The 22,455-nt window shown below is 33.5% G+C and overlaps 1 protein-coding gene across 1 annotated transcript in view; it reads left to right on the forward strand.

Annotated features, from left to right (window-relative positions):
• The first annotated feature begins 1,107 nt into the window (after window positions 1-1,107).
• Window positions 1,108-22,455, forward strand: part of LOC118181779 (mitochondrial ornithine transporter 1) — a 35,098-nt gene continuing 13,750 nt past the window's right edge. The window contains exons 1-3 of the mRNA XM_035350968.2: window positions 1,108-1,250; window positions 1,890-1,986; window positions 20,011-20,410. Coding sequence (XP_035206859.1) covers window positions 1,893-1,986; window positions 20,011-20,410 — 494 coding nt within the window. The 5' untranslated portion in view covers window positions 1,108-1,250; window positions 1,890-1,892. The remainder of the gene's footprint in view (window positions 1,251-1,889; window positions 1,987-20,010; window positions 20,411-22,455) is intronic.

A 22,455-nucleotide genomic window follows, 5' to 3' on the forward strand; every position in this document is an offset into this window, starting at 1 on the left:
TGATCTAGTGAAATTGTAATAAGCTAACATAGATTTAAATTTCCCTGTTATTCATGATATAGTGTTTTCTTTATTATGCATTTCTAAGCTTATGGTATTTTTGTTTACATTGGATTACTGAAAGTGTATGTGATATTATATAATTATATGCTATGTAATACTGTATTCCTTGCAGTATATAACATGTTTTGATGCTTTTTACCTCCATAAAAACTCTGATCGTAAAATCTAAAATGATATGCATAAAAACTAGGACTTGTATGCCCATGTAACTTTTTAAAAAATAATCCAGTAGCTGCTGTCTGGTCTGCCACTTCAGACGCTGGTCATGGCTTCCATGGAGATATATGTATCACTAAACATTTCTGTTCAACTTTATGCAGCCATAGCTGGGAGTTGTTTCAGTAGTAAAAATGTTGTTACTTGATAAGTAATGCTTTATATTTATATGCATTTGTCACAATTCACAACAATATTGAAGACCGTTGGCATTTAAATATACCTAATAAAATGCATAGAAGTTCTACATATATCAATGAATCAATTAATTTAAGTAACCCGAAAATTCAAAATGAACTTATATCACCACTATTTAAACATTAGATCAAACCAAAACACACTATAAGTTTCTATACCTAAGAAATGATACATTTTGCTGATTATTTTTTATTTTGCCTGCATTATTGGTGCATAATGCAATACTATATAAATTTAATTATATTTGAGAGCGAAAAAAAAAAAAAAAAAAAAAAAAGAACTAATCAGTTTCCACAATCGCTCATAAGTTTACGTTCAGCTTAATGCGAAAATCTCTGTTGATCTGAGGAGAGAGAACTTCACTGACGTCACAGCCAATAGACGGCGAGAACGCATTTTCGTTTGTTTACCCCAAGTGAGCTAACCTTTTCTTTCTACAGAGCTGCCAAGCCAGAACCTGCCTTAGTATGAACTAGGGCTCTAGTAATGCGCAATAACGTACCATACTATAATACTATAGTAAATAATGAGATTTTATAATAAAATATACTTTTTTTATTCTAAAGGCGATCGCTTTTTAGTGATAAATTTTGCGAAACCCATTGAGAACTGGGAACCGGAAGTTCACGCTGTCCAACACGCCTTAAGAGAGCCACGGGAGGGCGCCACATATCAATCAATTGCAGCTGTTTGTTTTTTTAAACATGGGAGCACATGTTGTAAATAATATGTTTTGAATTGGTTTTAGTTTTTTTGTTGGTTTTGATTATATTGTAAGTTCTAAAAAAAATTACATATTGTTTTTAAAAAATGCTTACATGTTATTCTAAGTTAATTTGATTCAGAATTTTTTTAAATATCGGTTGTTTATATTTTATATGTAAATTCAATCCTTTGAAATATACCTTATAAGAGCTTTATGTAACATAATAATTTTTGCACTATAGTTAGGAATGCTGAAAAATCTATAAGTATTGAGAAATGAAACTTCGAAATCTTTGCTCTAGTTTTCGATTGGCCCACCAGCGGCCGAGCGGTAAAGACGCTGAACACTGGTAGTTCGGTCCGAGGTTCGAATCCCGCGAACGGGCTGGCTGCATGGGCGTTTTCGTGGTTTTCCCCATGTGTAACGTGTATACGAGCCAGTTTCCCTTAGAAAGTCCTCCACGAAAGGCATTCCTCCCCTTAGGCAGATAGCCCTAGTGTGCTTTGCCATAATTAAATACTAACTAACTAACTAACTAGTTTTCGATTGTCATTCGTTATTTAAACTATATTGGTGTACTGTCTTTGATATAAAATTATTAGATAATTTATATCTTTCTTTTAAAATATATTATCTTTAAAATTAGCTAATGATTGCTATGTTTAATTCTTTTATCATGAACTGATGTATTCTCTGTTTGTTTCAGAAAATGCTGCATGCAAAGCAGCCCCCGAATTTAAAAGTGGAAAATATGTATAAGCATTTTATTACAGCTGCTATTGATTTAACTGCAGGATCAGCAGGTATACATTTCTCTAAATTTTATGTTTTTTTGTTTGTTTTGTTTACTGCCTCAAATTTGGTGGTGCTGAGTTAGCAAACAAAATTATTAATTAGAAAAAGATGATTTCAGTATTCAGAATATTCAAATTCAAGTACATATTGGGACCAAACAATAGAACTGACTTGTATAAAGATATATTAGCTCTTATTTCCCACATCAGTTGTCAAGCCAAATAAATTTCTTGTTTGGGCTGTTAGTTTGAATTTAGTGTACAAAAATATTGCTCTTACAAATTTCATCATGTTAATACTTTTTGGAATTATTACAGAGGGTCTGTAATATTTTAGACCTTTGAAACTAGACAGAAGGCACATATATCGATTGTAAAAACAATATTAAAAAGAACACATTATGAGCAAAGTTTGTCAGAGAATTGTACCTAAGAATAACTGAAATAAATTGGTTATTAAAAGCAAGGTATTAAATGATAAATCATTACAGTGGCTCAAAAGTAATATTGTGAAGCAAATCAGTGTTAAATTTTTTATATCTGTTGCATATGAGGAATTTAATACTGCAAGAAACAGAAAAGGTAAATGTAGCCATAAGATAAAACAAATTGTAACTGTATATAGAGGAATGGTATTATTATTAGAATTAATAATTATATAATTAAGAGGAATGATATTATTGGTTGATCTTTACATTACGGTAACTTGGCGATTTTTTGGCGAAAATTTGGCGACCAACTCCCCTACAGCAAGCCTCTATTTTTTTTTTTCCCCGCCGCCATTTTGTCTTCACGAAGTAAAGACATGTTTCTTTTCTTCTTATCTACTGAACACTTCTTCCAACAATCTACTAGCCGAATTACACTTATGCTAGAAATTTTATCAAACAAAACTGCTTAATCATGACAAATATTCACTGCAAAATTCGGAAAAAGTGCACAATACCATACACCTTACGCGTTTTTCAAAATAACACATACACATAAACCATGTACACGCCGACTTATTTTTACTTAAAAAAACATCCCAGAATTGCACAAAAATGGCATTGCGCACACTCTTCACTATATCCATGTACACTGCTTTTTTCTCATAAATTCGAAAAATTTCACGAAAATACATGACAATTTTCTCAATCTTTAAACCCGGTAAAAAGAACATATATGAAATTACCTGATCGCGAAAAAGTATTTACCTTTTACAAATATGAACATTTCCACATATAAAATAAATAAAATATCCAAAAACTTTTACCTCTAAATCATCTATTACATTATACACGTCACCAACGAATTCATACATGAAGCATTACAAATATTTAGTATCAAATATTTAAATTATTTCCATGCACGTTTATTTCAACTTAAACGTAAACCAAATTCCTACAAGCATAAAATTCACAAAATAACTATCATTTCATTAAAATATCACTGAACCATGTACACGTCGACTTATTTTTACTTAAAAAACATCCCAGAATTGCACAAAAATGGCATTCCGCACACTCTTCACTATATCCATGTACACTGCTTTTATCTCATAAATTAAAAAAATTTCACGAAAATACATGACAATTTTCTCAATCTTTAAACCCGGTAAAAAGAACATATATGAAATTACATGATCGCAAAAAAGTATTTACCCTTTACAAATATGAACATTTCCACATATAAAATAAATAAAATATCCAAAAACTTTTACCTCTAAATCATCTATTACATTATACATGTCACCAACGAATTCATACATGAAGCATTACAAATATTTATTATCAAATATTTAAATTATTTCCATGCACATTTATTTCAACTTAAACATACACCAAATTCCTACAAGTATAAAATTCACAAAATAACTATCATTTCATTAAAATATAATTAAATTCAAAAACACCACTTAAAATATACATGAGCACATACATTCAATTAATAAAAATTACCTTACAATCCTAATTACTTTAAACTAAATCACTGCTAATAACAATTTTCCCAATAATACCAAATTCCTTTCCACCTTACATTTCCAACAATGCATAAAAATAATTAAAAATACTAACTTACCTAATCTCCTTCAGAATCTTCATTACGTGGCGGATACACTTTTCTTCATTCTCTTTCAGAATCTTTAAAATCATACTTATCTTTCAAAGCAAGATACCAGGTAAAATAAATAACATAATAAAACATGTTTATTTCTCTCTCACACAACCTTAAAAAACATTTCTTACTATCCTTTTCAATACCACTAAATACCCATTTCGAATTCACTTTACTTACGGCCATGGGATCCAAAAATTCACAAACACTATTTCACACAACACAGAATAAAGCCAAATACAAAATTTCCAGATTTTTTCCCGATTTCCCCCCTTTTCCGATTAAAGAACCGTAATTCGTCCATTAATATCACATGACATATCCCATGATCTCTCATTTCCCCCACACAAAATAATGCGTAATCGGAACTCAGTACTGCTCACATTATTGCCAAAGTCCCAGGTAGTAACCTTTATCGCCTCCAAAATGTCGCCAAACTACCAGTTACCATAATGTAAAGATCAACCATATTATTAATAGAGGAATTGTATCTTTCATTGTAGTAGATCAGAGAAACCGTTTTCAGAATGTTGAGAAATATAATAATTTAGCTTTAGAGATAATGCTTTTGCAGAATGAAGAGAAAGAAAATTGTAATAATTCAGATTGTCAAGAATCAATAGATGAGAAAACTAATTTTTCAGGAAAAATATTTTTCACAATAGAAATTTAAAAAGTGTTTAATATTTTAACCTCATAACCGAAGTGGACATACATAAGTATCTTCTGATTTACATTTTTGGTACTATTCCATTTTGAGGACCGTGAAATATTGCAGCGAAAATGTATGCGCAAAAGTGCCAAATCTAGTGTACGTAGTGATTTCAAATTGCGTAAGTTTAGATAGTTCTATATTTCATAAGACGCCATTGAAATACTAGTTTAATTTTTAAATCCTTTTTTTGATATCCTATAGATTTATCAATTGGGGAATTGCCCATGACGAAAAGTCTGCAATATAATTTTTTCAGAGAAAAGGCATCATTCATTATAGAAAATTATGTTTGAACAAACAATGAGATGAAATTATGCTTTAGCGATAACTCGATAGCGAAATAGCGATGCAGGAATCCATTCAGTTATGCTTAGCCTTTTTTATATAAATTATAATAATGATCTGAAATAGGTATTTACTCTTATGCTTCCATTCAGTTATGTTTAGCCTTTTTTATATAAATTATAAAAAGTATTACATGAAATTAACCTTTCATATAAATAAAAACAATAATCTTTAGATAGTTATTTACTATTATAATTCCTTTCTTGTGTTAGGGTTGCCACAATTATTTTTGGCAGCACTGGCATCAAAAATAGTTTGGCGATTTTTTAGGGTCCTCAAAACGGAATAGTACCACATTTTCTAACAGGGAAAAATTTTTTTATTAGATTTCAACATTTTAAAGGAAGCAACTTGTAATCTAAATATATAAATGCTGTAAAATTCAGTCAGAAATATTTAGTTTTATAACTGAGCTGCTACAAGGTTAGATCTCTCAAAAATAAAAGCAACGTCAAGAATATTGTTGCTAGTTACTTTTGCTAGTGTGGAAAGAAGTTTCAATAATTTTAAAATAATAAAGAGCTTCAGATGATCAAGAACAATTTTCAAATATGGTAATTGTTTGTATAGAATATGAATTAAGTGATCAAGTAGCTTCTAAAAAATTATTGATAACTTTGCTTTGTCAAAATTATATCAAATGCTCAAAATTTAATGCAATACTTTTTATATTAGTTACATTAGTATTTATATTGTTTTCCATTTATCAAGAAGGAAATTTTCAATACTTCTCATTGTAAAATTGTAAGTCATTGCATGTGTCATTTTTCTGATCACATAGACTATGACAAAAGTTATGATATTATAATTTGAAACTGTTACAGTACTTTCTGGTTATCTGCACCTCCGCCAAATAATGACAAAAGAGTATTCATGAAACAAAGCAGTATGTTGTCAAAGTAGCTACGGGGCAACCTGTTGTGTTGGCAAAAATTATTGGTGTGACAACCCAAGTGTGTGTGTGTGGATGTAGCACACATATGTTATGACTGATGCTGAGTGCCAGTCAGCACCAGTCTGAAGTTGTATGGATGAAAAGTTTGTACAGATCACTGTGTGCACGGGGGAAAACAACAGTTTAAATTTTGTTTGATTGAATGGTCTCATATGAAACTCTGGTAAAAATATTTTTACACGTTCCCCTTGGCGATTTTTGGCAGTACATGGACATCCAGTTTGTGCAATTCTTTGACTTGTTATTTTATCTTTGTGTAGCGGCAACACAAACTTGGCATCCATGTACACGTCAACCTATTTTCACTAAAAAAAAAAGTATAATCTTTGGAATATGGTAACGGGTAGTTTAGCGACATTTTGGTAAGGCAAGAAAGGTTACTAGCTAGGACTTTAGCAGTGTACATGGATAAAGTCAAGAGTGTGTGCAATGCCACTTTTGTGCAATTCTGGGATGTTTTTTTAAGTGAAAATAGGTCGACGTGTACATGGTAACCGTGTATGTGCAATTCTTAAAAACGCGGCAAGCAGTTTGCGATTCTTCACTTTCTCCCAATTTCACACCTAATCTTCGTCATGATTAAGCACTTTTGTTCCATAACAGTTCTAGCATAAGCGTAATTCGGCTAGCAGACTGTTGGGAAAAAATGTTGAGTAAAGAAAAAAACAAAAACAAAAAACATGCCTTTCCTTCGTGAAAACAAAATGGCGTCCAAACAAAAACTAGCAGGTTGCTGTAGCAGGGTTGGTCGCCAAATTTTTGCCAAAAAATCGCCAAGTTACCATAATCCAAAGATTAACAACAAAAAAAAAATCGGAGAATTGCACAAACTTGGCATTGCGCACTTCCTTGACTTTGTCCATGTACACATTGATATATTTTCACTTAAAAAGTGAAATGAGCAGCCAATTCTGCACTAGAGCCAAACAAAAAATATAAAATCTGAATATACTACATTTTAAATTAAACAATTAAATAACATAAAAAAGGAGTTAGAGTAGATTTTAAGGTACCCCTTGTATTTTGGCGAAAATGTTTCATTTCTCGCCAAGTTGTTGCTTAATTTATGGTAGCCTGAGTAGTTGAATGTTATGGAAACCCTATTGTGATGTAATTGGGTGCTTGATTCCGGGAAATTTTGAATCATGCGATGTTAAGTGCTTTTGTGGTGTTTGTTTTATTCGTTTAGATGGTAGAATGGCTGAATGTAGTAAGATTAATTTGAAGTTTCTGTATGATTTGGAACGAAAGGAAAGAAAAGCATTAATTGACTGGTGTGTAAATGAAGATTTACTTAGTAGCCATTATAAGTGTCCTGTATGTAGGAAGGATATGTGTGTAGTCAAACGTAAAAACCATTTAGAGGGATTTGAATGGGTTTGTAGGAAGAAAGGTTCAGATGTGGCGACGCCGATATACGGATTCGAGTTCAGATAATTTTAGGAAGTTTTTGGATGCTGTTAAGGAATTTTGTGTGCCACAGACTAAAGATGAAGGAATGGCTAATCTTTGAAATATGGTAACAGGTAGTTTGGCGACATTTTGGTAAGGCGATAAAGGTTACTAGCTAGGACTTTAGCAATAATCTGAGAAGTACACAGTTCGAATCACAGATTATTTTGTCTCAGAGAAATGAGAGATCATGAGACATGTAATGTGACATTTTCCGGAAAATTCCAATCGGGATTTTAGCTAATAAGCACTTAGAAACAATTTCGCTGCAATTTTCGCAAAATAAGTGCAGAATCATCCACTTATTTGTTTGGCGCTTCTTGCAAGAGTAAGAAGAATTGGATTTTTGTCAATTTTCTTTGACTTTTTAAGTGAAAATAGGTCGATGTGTACAAGGATAAACGAAGAGTGTGCGCAATGCCGTTTTTGTGCAATTCTGGGATGTTTTTTTAAGTGAAAATAGGTTGACGTGTACATGGATACCGTGTTGTATGTGCAATTCTTAAAAACGCGGCACGCAGTGGGCGATTCTGCACTTTCTCTCAATTTCGCACCTAATCTTCATCATGATTAAGCACTTTTGTACCATAAAAGTTTTAGCATAAGCGTAATTCGGCTAGCAGATTGCTGGAAAAAAATGTTGAGTAAAAAAAAAAAAAATGCCTTTACTTCATGAAAACAAAATGGCGTCCAAGGAAAAAAAAAAAAAAAAAAAAACTAGCAGGGTTAGTTGCCAAATTTTCGCCAAAAAATCGCCAAGTTACCATAATTCGAAGATTAATCGAAGGAACTTCTAAATAGGGTAAGTGGATATTTGCTTTTTGTAGTGCTTAAATGTATAACATGTTTTTCCTTTTTTATGTTATTTTATTGTTTGGTTTAAAATGTAGTTTTTTGAGATTATGTATTTTTTATATGCCTGTATTGTAGAATTGGGTGCTCCTTTGACTTTCTAAGTGAAAATATATCGATGTGTACATGGACAAAGTGAAGGGGGTGTGCAATGCAAATTTGTGCAATTCTTTGATTTTTTTAAACTGAAAATAGGTCGACGTGTACATGGATAAAGTCAAGAAAGTGCGCAATGTCATTTTTGTGCAATTTGGGGATTTTTTTAAAAGTGGAAATAAGTCGAATGTGTACATGGATACCAAGTTTGTGCAGTTCTTGTTATTTTGGCTTTGTGTAGCGGCAATTGTTATGCAAGCCAAAATAATAAGTCAAAGAATTTCACAAACTCGGTATCCATGTACTACCAAAAATCGCCAAGTTTTGCCAGGGGTACTACCCTAAAATATAATTTTACCAAAAAGAAAATTCATCTTAGCACTACACAAAGGAAATATACTCAAAAGTCGTTAATCCGGACTCGTCAGGACTTCAGCGATTCCGGATTATCGATTTTTTTGGATTATAGATCATCAGTTCAAATCTGGTACGATGGCATGCAAAAATTATAAAATTAAAAATATGAAACTGTAATTTATGAAATAAAGAAAATTATGATCTAAAGGTTATCAAAATTTACAAAAAAAAAAAAAAAAAAGCTTAATATTTTTTTGTTTACTTTATTAAACATTTCTTTCGATGTAAGTTGTTTAAGTTGCTTCATTTTATGTGATAATACTTTCTCTTTAATTCTATAAACAGACATAATTTCTTCTTCAGTTACAAAGTTCCGCTGTTGAAGTCCTATAATTGCTGTGTGGAGAATACTGACTAATTTGTCAATTGAAATTTTTTCGTTTTCAATAACCTCTGTCACTTTCTTCACTATCGGAAGCGAATTATAATGACGAGGAATTTGATTTAAATCATATCAAAGACGGAGTACATCGAGATGAAATACTACATTTAGTAAGGAATTATAAGCCGAATAAAATAGAAACATCTGCCCTGAAGATAAGGATAGTGCTGACAGATCAACTTCCAATTCATTACGTGCTGCGGCGTCCCCCTCCCTGCCGCAGAGCACCATGAAATTGATAAACAGATTTTGGAATGGTTAGATAAACAAAGGATTATGCCTTTATAAATTTTTTGCAGCAATTCCACTTTTTGTTTAATGGACTTCCAAACATACTTTCGCTTTGTAGATCCTTTACATATTAGTAAATATACAGTCAAAAGTCGTTAATCCGGACTCATCGGGACTTTGGCGATTCCGGATTATCGATTTTTCCGGATTATAGATCATCAGTTTAAATTTGGTAAGATGGCATGCAGAAATTATAAAATAAAAAATATGAAACCGTAATTTATGAAATAAAGAACAATTATGATCTAAAGGGTATCAAAATTTACAAAAAGAAAAAGCTTAATATTTATTTGTTTATTTTATTAAACATTTCTATCAGTAAGTTGTATAAGTTGCTTCGTTTCATGTGATAATACTTTCTCTTTTAATTCTTTTATACAGACATAATTTCTTGTTTAGTTACAAAGTTCCGCTGTTCAAGTCCTATAATTGCTGTGTCGAGAATACCGACTAATTTGTCAATCGAAATTCTTTCGTTTTCAATAACCTCTGTCACTTTCTTCGCTATCGGAAGCGAATTATAATGACGAGGAACTTTATTTAAATCATATCAAAGACGGAGTACATCGAGATGAAATACTACATTGAATAAGGAATTATAAGCCAAATAAAATAAAAACATCTGCCCTGAAGATAAGGATAGTGCTGACAGATCAGCTTCCAATTCATTGCGTGCCGCGTCGTTTTCTTCCCCCCGCAGAGCAGCGTGAAATTGATAAACATATTTGGGAATGATTAGATAATCAAAGGATATGGCTTTATACTTTTTTTGCAGCAATTCCACTTTCTGTTTAATGGACTTTGAAACATAATTTCGCTTTGTAGATCCTTTACATATTAGTAAATATATATCGAAAATTCTATTTGACATAATCGAAAGTTCAAGCTTACTTTTATAAAATTGCTCTAACAGTCTGCAAAAAATAATAAGCCGGATCCAATTCGAAGATTAAGGAACAACGCAATGCGCACACGCTTATTCGCAGCCGTAAAGGCCTTGCATGCATGCGTCAACTCGACGCATGCACAGAAAGTTTGTAGCTTTGAGGTCCGGATTATAGATCATTCTGGATTATGGGTGTCCGAAATAACGACTTTTGACTGTATGCACCTACCTTATTTAGAAATTTTCATGTCTTCAGTCAAAGAGAATTCCTTAACAGTGTCCAAAAACATCCTAAAATTATCTGAACTAGAATCTGTATACTGACGTCACCACATAGATTCACAAAAATAAGAGAAAAAATATCCTCCGTAGTGCCAGTCTCCTCTGACGTTTGACCTTATGCATTTCGTTTGTACAAAGAGGAAACTTATAATGGCTACTAAGTAATGTTCAGTATATGTAGAAAAAATAAGGTACTTTCGCATTATCTATGTAATGGTGAGAAGAATAGATGGGCAAAGCACCCTGTCAGCAAATTAAACAACTCAGAATATAATGAACATGCATTTTATCTGGCGGCAGCCCTTTAATGTTTGCGTGCGCATTGTGCCAGCATGTAATGTGTGCTGTTTTGGAATTCCCATGAAGCAAATGATAAGATTGTATCAAAATGTACTGTTAAAGAATAGCAGCGAATCTGAGTAGGAAACTGGTTTGAAAATAGCCAAATATGTTTACAACATTTGTTCACTTTATTTATTGCTGATCTAAAGATTATACATCTGGTAAGCTTTGTCATTCTTACAGCTCTTATTGTTTCAACATGTTTCTTAAAAAATTAATATACAGTACACTAAATATAAGAATACACTAATAAAGATGAACTCCTTCCTCTTGAAATATCAGTCATTCATCCCATAACACCATCCAAGCCTCATTTCAGTGACTGCAAGACCACAAGACAATTGGTGCAGCCCACTGTATGTTGACTCGTCAAACATAGATAAATTACTGTTTATTTATAAGATTAAATTAGATGACTTATACATAAGATAGACATTGATGCTACATGGTTGGCGGCAAGTGACGAGAGTGTATTGCAGCACAAATACCGTGAACTTGCCTAGCTAGTCAGGTTAGAGGCACTACCATCTATCAGCAAGCAAAGTAATTAATATCTAACATGCCCTTTTTATTTATAGAACAAGACTAGTGTATGCTACTAACTTAGTACAATAATTATTTTACATCATTACTTACTTAGCAGTTAACTTAAGAAAACATTTTGACATTAAATTATTACTTAACAGTTGACTTTAGAGAACATAGCAAAATTGCATACCTGGATGACTCAAATCTTTAAAATTGTGACTTACTAATTAAACTGATATTTTAGAGTTCTGAACAGTTCATTAAGTTCCATAATTAGTCTATAAATAAAGTATAATTTTTTGGCATCGATAAGTTCTTCCTAATTGTCTCTATATCGAAGAGGTTTTATTCTATTTCTACTTGATCGTCTTAACATTGGTTCAGTTGACACATTTCCTCGAATTTGAGAATGTTTAGTAGAATCACTTTCCTGTACCTTAGGTAGATCCTGCTTATCATTATGTACAAGAACAGGTTGATCCAGTAATGATTGATCAAGTCCAAACAAATCTTCTGCTGTTCTGTTCCACTCTGTCATTTCAGACATAGACTTGTCTTTATGAACGTGATGTCGGTTTCTCCTATACGCAGTTCCATCATTCGCTTTTATGACATAAGATCTTGGTTGAGGACCTGTCTTCATGATCATACTCTGTTTCCAAGGTTCTTTAATTTTCCATTTGAACTACACTTTATCATTTTCATGAAGTTTTGGAAGCTGGGTTGCGTGTTTATTGGCATATTTCTTTTGCACCATCTGCCTTTTTTCTAAGCCTCTACTTGCACCTTTTATTTGAAATTTTGAATTTGAAATCTTTTGCAGGTTGAATTCTATAATCTAGCAAAACAATATACAAGTCTTTTCCTTCTTCCGCAGCTTTGCTCAGAGACTTCTTGACAGTTTGGACAAATCTTTCAATTTGCCCATTTGCTCTAGGAAAATGTGGTGATGTGATGTTATGCATAACACCCCATTCTTCAAGAAATTTCCGCAATGCTTCCAAATTGTATGGTGGTCCACCGTCAGTGATGAGCTTCTCTGGTATTCCATGTGTTGCAAAAATGGACTTCATAACGGTCATTACAGCTTGAGCAGTTATACTTTTAAGTGGTTTCAGCTCTACATATTTTGAAAAGTAGTCTATCATTAACAGATATTGTTGTCCTTTGCCAGGGTCTCTCTGGTAGATCACAGTCTAAAAGAACTTCTTTCTGATTAGCTTGTTGATATTTCTGACATATCACACATTTAGAAACATATTCTTCCACATCTTTGTTGATGTTAGTCCAGTAAAAATATTCTCTAGCTTTTCTAGAAACTATACCTTTGTGAGACACATGCAGTTTTTTCATAATTTCTTTCCTAAGAGATGCTGGCACAACTAGTCATTGTCCTAGACAAATTATTTCATCCTTTGTTGTATAAAGCTCTTCTTTGCAATGCCAGTAAGGTTGTGCTGCTGGCCTTGTTTTGCTTCTTTCTGGCTATCCATTTTTGATATGAAATAACACATCTTGCAATTCAGGGTCCTTTTCTGTCATTTTTACGATTTCCTGCCATTTTGTTGGAGAGGCTTGTGTGAGATTTACATTAACCGTAGGTTCTTGACTGAAGGTGTCAACAGTTGACTGTGCTCTGGACAGGGCATCAGCTATTAGCAATTCTTTTCCTGGGACATATTCCAATTTCAAATCATACCTGTTCAGTTTGAGGAGCATGTGCTGAAGACAGGGTGTAATTGTATCATAAGGTTTTTTACTAAGGCCTAGTAATGGTTTATGATCAGTCTGCACTGTTACATGTCTTCCGTATGTATAGTAGTTGAAATGTTCTAACCCAAATACAACTGCTAAGAGTTCTTTTTCAATCTGCGCATACCTTTGCTGCGTTTCTGTCAATTATGCTGATCCAAAAGCCACAGGTTGATTATTTTGTAGGAGAACCACTCCAATTCTATATTTACTGGCATCTACTGACACAGTTACAGGTTTGCTTTCATCAAAATACTGTAAACATGGGGCTTGCACAATAATCTGTTTTAGGTGCTCATAGTCTCTTTGGATGTTTTCATCCCATAACCATTCGCTGTCTTTTCTCAAAAGTAGCCTTAACGAATGAGGTAGATTTGACAACTGAGGTGTGAATTTTGCTAAGTATGTCACCATTCCTAGAAATCGCTGCAAGTCTTCTCTGCTTTTTGGTTCTGCAAACTTTTCAATCGCTTGGATCTTCTTTGCATCAGGTGCAATGCCTTTATCAGACAGTACATGTCCTAAATAAGCCACAGAGGTCCGAGATAGCTGTGTCTTCTCGATGTTAAATTTTAGATTAGCACTTCTGGCTATCGTAAGTGTCTTCCGCAACAACTTGCAATGTTCTTTGACAGACGACGATCCTAGGGCTAAATCATCAAAGTATGGATTTATCTTGTTCTCATTGCCAAAAATCTCCTCCATCTTTTTATCTTTACTGGGCGATTTAGTTTTCCCACACCAGTAAACACATTTGCAAATTCCTGGGGTTGCTCTGGTGTCACTTCATTTTGTTTCTTTTCCTGCTTGACTTGATACACTCTTTCAGTCAGACCCAAGTCTTGGCAAGCCGGAAGACCCAAAATAGGAGATGATTCCAGAGTAGTTAGCAGAAATTTGAGAGTTTTTGTCAATTTTTTAGTTTTACAAGTAAGGTAGCACTCACCTAGTATTGGTACTTGGTTGTCACTATAATCCAGTACTGGTTGTTTATTTTTTTTAATTATTGGTTTTTCACTCCACTTTAACAATTCACTCTTGGGTATAATGTTAACTTGAGCTCCAGTATCTAAATTGAAGTTCACTTCGTTCTTATTTACAGTGATCTTTTGGTACCAGACTGATGCTTTATTTGAATCCACCACGTCAACAGTTTTTACTTCCCTTAGGTAAATAAACTCCAAGTCGCTATGTTCCGTACGTTCAACGGTGTGCACTCTCTGTTTTGGTTTGGTGCGACACATTTTCACCCAGTTATTTTTCCCACCGTACTTTCAGCAGACTGTTCCGAATGCAGCGCACTTCTTTGGCTCATGTCTTCTCCCACACCACATGCACTATTTTACTTGTGTTATATGTGCGGGTTTTGATCAATGTTTATTTTTTCTGAGGGCGACTACAGTGATTTTGTTCCCGCTCATTTCAGTGGCTTGTGCTTTGCTATGTTCGGCCACCTTGCATTCATTGATGATATTCTGCAGCGTCTTTTTTGCTCTATTTGTCTCTCATATTAGCCGTTCTTTTAACGCTTTATCTGAGATGCCTTGCACTATTTTATCATGGAGCATTCTACCTTGTGCTTGCCCATAGTTGCAATCTACTATTGCACATTGTAGCCTTGAGTAAAAGTCCGTGAATTTCTCTCCTTTCTCTTGCTTTATTTCCAGAAACTTGAATGATGCATAAATCTCATTTTGATAATCTGCAAAATATTTGTCGAACTCTTGTAGCACTTGTTTCAAGGACACTTCACTGCTGCCCGTTTCTGGCTTCAAATCAAATGATCGATATTGCTTTTTTAATTCGTCACCGCAAACATGTCGAAAAAGCCCAGTTTTTGTGCTTTCCGACTCTTGGCTATATTTTACTGCCTCGATATAGACCTCAAAGTCTTCCTTCCAGTGTCTCCAAGCTTCAGAAGGGTTCTATCCAGCGTCAAACGGTGACAACATGGGCATATTATGCGCCATTTTTGATTCCAAGTTTTTCAAATGCACGTAATCCTTAAAATATTAATTTATGCATTAAATTCGTGAGCATGGTTAACTCTGACACCGTGTTATATATGTTGACTTGTCAAACATAGATAAATTATTCTTATAAGATTAAATTAGATGACTTATACATAAGATAGACATTGATGCTACATGGTTGGCGGCAAGTGACGAGAGTGTGTCGCAGCACAAATACTGTGCACTTGCCTAGCTAGTCAGGTTAGAGGCATTGCCATCTATCGGCAAGCAAAGTAATTAATATCTAACACCCACCCGTCAGAGTTTTCCTTTGACATCTGCTCCAAATAAGATTTGAATGGGACTTCTATTGTCATTGATAACATTTACATTAAATGCTGCTAATTCTTTCAAAGCTTGTTTGAAAACTGGTAGTACAGTTTCACTAATAACTTGTTAAGAGCTTTTAAATTGCATCTCTATGAATCTCTATGAATCTCTATGAATACTAGACAAATATAAAGTAGTACTTCATGTTTACATAACATTTATTTTCATCTCCAAAAAAGGAATGTTGAAGATATTCATAACTCTCAGGTTTATAACTCATTTCTAGGGCTATATCTCTCAGTTTTTACTAGGTGAAGTTTACAGACTTGGTGAAGTGGTATCAGAAATAGCTCTAGCAGCACGTTTTCCCCATTTCTTGTAATAGTCAATTTGAATGTCTGGTAACATCACATTTGGAGTTACTGATATGTTTGAAAGTGTCTGCTTGACATTGGAAGTTGTTGCCAGATTTTTTTCCATCTGAGGTCTCTGTAATGCTGCATAATTATACTTGCGATATATTTCTACATAATGCATATAACGTTTTTTCCCACAACATAAACACTTAGCTCTAATATTGCATTTATGTACTGTATATGCTGGCTTTAAACACAAAACACATTTGGATTTTTGTGCAAGTGACTCCCTATCTTCTAAAGTCATTTTTCTCACTTAAAATAATCTCCCAAGAGCATTTGAGCAGAATATGTTGCTTAACTTCAGAGTCAGCATCAATAAATCTCTTACACTTAGAACATTAAAAAAACTCCCAAATTTAATTTTATTCTTAACCTGTTCATATGGTAATTTATTGGCAATTGTGACATCCATTTAGATTTGGAATTAAAACCTTGCAAGGCTAGTTAAATTCATTTTTCTGCCTCAGCTTCATCTTGTAAAAAATCTAATATGCACTCTAAATCATCTTTCTCTGTTACTTTCCTCACATCAGTATCCTCTGCATTGACTTCTCTTATCTGACAACGTGCAGATAGAGGATACGCTAATATCGCGTTTCTTTGATATTAGCATATCCTCTGGTAAGGAAGATTCTGCTTGCACAAACAACATAGCAGCATATTTTTCCTTAGTAACTCCTAGCAACTCAAGTGAACAAGATTACTCTTTAATTGATCAAATAATTTTAATAAACAATGTTTAGAATAATTTTCCCTTTGAAGAACTAAAGCTAATAAATCTCTAACATATACTTGAATTAATATTTCTTTTCTACCAAAAGGCATTTTTACTTATTTTAGATCTTTTTTGTAATTATTGGTAGACAGCTTTTAAAGCCACCAGGACTTTTAGCTTTTAAAGCTTGCCACCAGGTAGAAAGCTACAAAAAAACGGTATTCCTTGGCGGAACTACAGTTTTCTGTAGCTTGACATAAATATGAAAATTTATCATATAAATCAAGATTAAGATCATCTATTTTTTTAAATTCTCACCCAAAATATACCCAGTTCTAATTATTATCATCAATATTGTCAACTTTATTTTAAAGTAACATAATAAAGTATTTTGTTGACTAACAGTATTATTTAGCACCAAATCGGCATCATTTTTTGGCAATGATTGATCCCTCAATAAGCATTCTAGTTCCTCTTCAAAAGATCCCAATGATCAATATACATCTCGAATTCATTGACTTTCTTTTCAATCTCTGTATCAGGAACTTCTTCTGAAGCAGTTTATTATAATATTTTTTGCATTCAGTTATCAATAAACCTTTCATTTCAATAGTTTGAAATTTTGTTGGTTAGGAGAAATTTGGAGAAAAATAATTTTTTTCAGGATGAAATACAATTCTTAGGTCATAAAATTGATGCTAATGGTTTACATAAAAACGTATCAGCAATTCTAGCACTCTGAGACCCTAAAATGTCTAGGGAATTCAAAGTTTTTTGGGATTAGTAAATTTTTATGGAGTGTTTTGCCCAAGTTTAGCAACAATCACAAATCCCTTATATCAATTAACTAAGAAAAACTCAAAATGGGTTTGGATGAGGGATTGTCAAAAGGCTTTTCTAAACATTAAAAAAGAATTGTGTTCACAAAAAGTTTTGAGGCATTACGATCCAAAATTACCCTTAACGTTGGCAACTGATGCATCGCCAGTGGGGTTAGTTGTGGTATTTTCTCACAAACTTCCTGATGGAACTGAAAGGCCAGTTGCATATGCTTCTAGAAATGGAGAAAAAGTATTCTCAATCATTGCCAGAGATATGGCTAACGAAACTGAAATTGAAGCAGAACTCAGTCCTCTGCTATCAATACTTCAAAGTGGCAGTGAATTAAAAGGAAGGGAGATGGAGTACAGTCTCCAAGATGGCTGTATAATGTATGACCAGTGCGTTTGTATTCCAAAACTATATCATGAGAATGTTTCGAAAGTGTTACACCACCAACACTTAGGGACTGTAAAGATGAAAGCAATTGTTAGATCTTATGTGGTTCAGAATGGTATAGATAAGGATATTGAAAATATTTCTAAAAACTGTTTTGCATATACAAAACATGAAGTAGATCCTCTGAAGGTAAAAGTTAATCATTAGGAGTATCTTGAGTATTTCTAATGGAAGGTATTCACATTGATTATGCAGGACCTATTTTTGAGCATATATTTTTTATAATCGTCAACACTCACTCAAAATGGCTAGCCGCCTACCCAATGAAATCAAGCTTTGCTTTCAAAACAATAGAATGTTTGTGGGACTTTTTGCACAATTCAGATTACTAATATTGTTAATGAGTGATAACGGGCCACAGTTCACTTCACACGAGTTTAAGATATTCTTACAGAGTTATGGAATCAAACACAAAAACCGCAGTAGGCTGAACGGTATGTGTTTACCATGCAACCATGCTTGAGAAGCATGCAAAATTATCTGGGAACTTTGAGACAGAAACTCAGTACATGTTTAATGCAATATAGAAAATTTCCAAATTTAACTACTCTACAGAGCCCTGCAATGCTGATGCGGAAGAGGGAAATTCTAACAAGAATAGATTTATTGAGACCAGATATCAAAAGGAGGGTGGGAGACGGAGTTCGAAAAGGAACCTGCGAATTTGTAGATCAAGGATTTGGGGTTGGTGACACAGTGGCAGTGAGGAATTATCACCAAGGTGACAGACGATGGAGATTCGGAATCGACCAATGCAAGAATGGGCAGTTACATTACACTATAAATATAGACCACCAGCTTTGGAGGCAACATGTTAACCAGATGCGTGATGGAGAAACCATAATCGATGAGGAGTTCATATGTCCACCGCCAGTCCTCGTTATTTCCCGAGAAGCTAATAAGAGTGGAGTTCCAGAACCACCCAAAGATAATAGCCACCAGGTAGGTGAGTCTGTTTCGTTTTCTAAAGCAAAGATTTTACCTTAAGTCCCATCCACCAGAGCTGCTGCTGATACAACCAGGTTAGCAAAGAAACCAGCTGTGCCACAACCTTTGCATCAGTCCAGTAGAATTTGACGTCTCCAGATAGACTGCTCTTGTTATAAAGGGGGAGAGATGTGGTGTATCGAGAACTTAATAGTAATCAAACTTAGAACTGGCATGCGCCAAGCATCGTGTAGCTATGCGATGCTTGGCACAGGAAGCGATTGTGGACATGCACAGATCATAAGTGCCGGTTGTTTAAGTTGTACGTGTGTATTTGTAAGCTTTTATGTACTGTGTGATGTGTCTTGTATATAATAAAGTGTTGTGGATAAATACAGTGTCTTGTGTAATAAATATCCACTAAAAGCCACAACATCTGCTTTTTAACTGCAAAACAACAACAAAATTTCAATTCACTTGAAATACAAGATATGAAACTAATGTTTTAAAATAGTTTACAAAGAGTATGGAGAAATTCTTAACCGTATGTCTTAAGCCATCAGTGATGTTCCATTATAGTTAATTTGATGAAGAATATATCTCAGTTATTCTTATGGAACTGTTAGTTTGATTTTTTAACACTTAGATTATGAAATATTGGTCAACTTCCCAAACCAGTTTTATCTTGCTGTCCAGGTGCATAAAATGATGGCAATTAGATAATATGCTGTATGTTTACTGATGCAATGTTCCTTTGCTGTGCTACATGGTTAGATTTGATTAAAATTACATACATTTTTAGATGCATAATTGTGATCTTTTCAATTGTTCTTGAGTTAACAGAAATCATATCATCTTGCTCCTGATATTCAAAAATAAAACTTTGTTTTTTAATTTTCCGGAAATGTCTAGATGTATACAGATATTTTTTAAATGTTATTAATATTTAAAAAAATGTGTTGTCAGTGTGATATTTTAATTTAATATTGATAAAAATAATCTTAGAATTTTTTTTTATAGGTGGAGCTGCTTGTGTGCTTGTTGGCCAACCTTTAGATACTGTTAAAGTAAAAATGCAAACTTTCCCACATTTATACCGAAACAGCTTTGTGTGTTTCAAACAGACATTTGTGAATGAGCATATCAGAGGACTTTATGCTGGAACTGTGCCTGCTTTAGTAGCTAATATTGCTGAAAACTCTGTGTTATTTTGTGCCTATGGTGTCTGTCAGAAAGCTGTAAATTTAGTTGCTAAGAAAGATGACATCATGAATCTAAATCCATTAGAAAATGCTGCAGCTGGGTGTTTAGGAGCTTTCTTTTCATCTTTTACTCTCTGTCCTACTGAGCTTATTAAATGCCGCCTTCAAGCTAACCGTGAAGTTCAAGCTGCCAAATCTGTATCCAAGCAAGTTCTCATGTGAGCTGAATATATTACATTTTTCTCCCTGTTTATGAAGCAAGTTTGAGATCCAGAATGGTCGTAACTTCGGCGATTCCGAATTTCAGAAATTTCTGTATCATGAATTTAAACCTAGTAAGATGACTTGTAGACATGGCAACTTTGGAGCTTCACTTATTTTTTAGATCCAATTGAAAGATACTCCATCCATGAGGTCAGCACCAGAGCTGGTGCAAATTGAAAGGGATAGAATGTAGGGGCAGGAAAAAATTTTTAAATTTAAAGGCTGAACTCAAAAATTAGGAATGGCAAAATCATTAGAATTTAATAAATCACTGGGCAGCAGAATTTAGAATTCACAGAAATTGGATCAGCCTTCACAGCCATTCAAGGCTCGAAAATGTGATATTGGCCAATATCGATGTAACATCAGTCTATTGTTATTGACCACGGTGTGACTCCCTAGCCAGCAGGTTTTTGAGATGCAGGAATCTTGGAAGAAAAATCACATTTCCTGCACAGCTGCTTTCTTTTGTTGAGTTATTATTCACCATTCCTAGATTGGGGGTTGTTTATTTTATTTCATTAATTGATAATCTGGAGGTGCAGATATTGGACATCTGGATTTCGGATTTTGTACTAAGTTCAAATTACTATTAACCAAGCATATGAAACATAATGGAAAATAACTATTTAAAAACAATTTTTTTGCTATTGTTATATCACTTATTTGACTCTAAATATCAGAATAATAATGAGCAAAAATTTGAATTTTTGAATGCATATAAGTAAAAAATGAGAAATTATGTCTATCTGTAGAATTAAAGAGAAAGTAATAGCACCAAAAGTTTGAATTTTCTAATGCATATAAAAGTAAGTGAGAATGAGAAATTATGTCTGTCTGTAGAATTAAAGAAAAAGTAATAGCACAAAAAAAAAAAAAAAAAAAAATCTTAAACAACTTACATTGAAAGAAATATTTAATAAAGCTAAAAAATAAATTTTGGAACTTTTTGTAAATTTTGATTCCCTTAAGAAATGTTTCATTATTCCACAAACCATTATTTCATATTTTTAGTTGTAATTTCTACATGTCATCTCACTAGATTCAAACTAATAATCTAATATCCAGAAAAATCCTAGATCTGAAATCGCCTAAATCCCGACAAGTCTGGATCTTGGATTTTGTACTGTTTACAGTCTGAAACAGCGATATGAGTGAAAATTAGCCGCTATAGATAATCGAGGAAAAATATCTAAGTATGAAGTTCTTGCATTGCAAATTTTCAAAACAAAAATTTTGTCATATTTTGAAGTTTTGGTAAGTTGCAGAACAAGTGCTTCATATACAGGGTGATCAGCGAATAAGCCCTGATTTCAAAATTAAATATATCTACAACAAAAATCGATAGAATTATGCGGTAAACTGTACATTAGCAAAACTGTAAAAATGGTGTACAAAAGTTTAGAAAATTTAGTTACAAAAATTGTTAACAGATGGTGCTCTGCACTGAAAACTCTCTGAAAGGAGTCAAAAAAATTAATTAAACAAATAAAGTGAAGCAGCCCTTGCAATCAAAATACAATTTTTTCAAAATGTTCTCCATTCAAAACAATGAGAACCGTAAATGAACAGTGAAATTTGACATCATGTCTTGCAGTGTCTCGACGGAAATGGAATCACATGCAACACCAATCAACGATTCAAGCTCATCTAGAGTAGCAGGATTGCTTCCATAGACAGCATCTTTCAATGCACCCCACAGAAAGAAGTCACATGGACTCAGATCGGGAGAATATGGAGGTCAAGCTATTCCTGTGTCAGTAAATTGAGCATAATCTAACGCAATTACTCTATTCTCAAAGTATTTATGAAGAAAGTGAAAAACTTTATTTGTTTGATGGCCACATCTTGCAGGAACCAGTCGACACCTGGTCGACCCTCCTACGCTAGTTGAGTGCTGACAAATTGTTCCAAAATTGTAACGTAACGTTCAGTAGTTATCGTTTTTCGTACGAAAAAGGGTCCGATAATGCCTCTGGCGCATACTGCAGGCGCATAC

This window comes from Stegodyphus dumicola, chromosome X1 (assembly GCF_044657685.1).
Source record: "Stegodyphus dumicola isolate Sdum_Otavi_A_Nest chromosome X1, ASM4465768v1".
NCBI lineage: Eukaryota > Metazoa > Arthropoda > Arachnida > Araneae > Eresidae > Stegodyphus > Stegodyphus dumicola.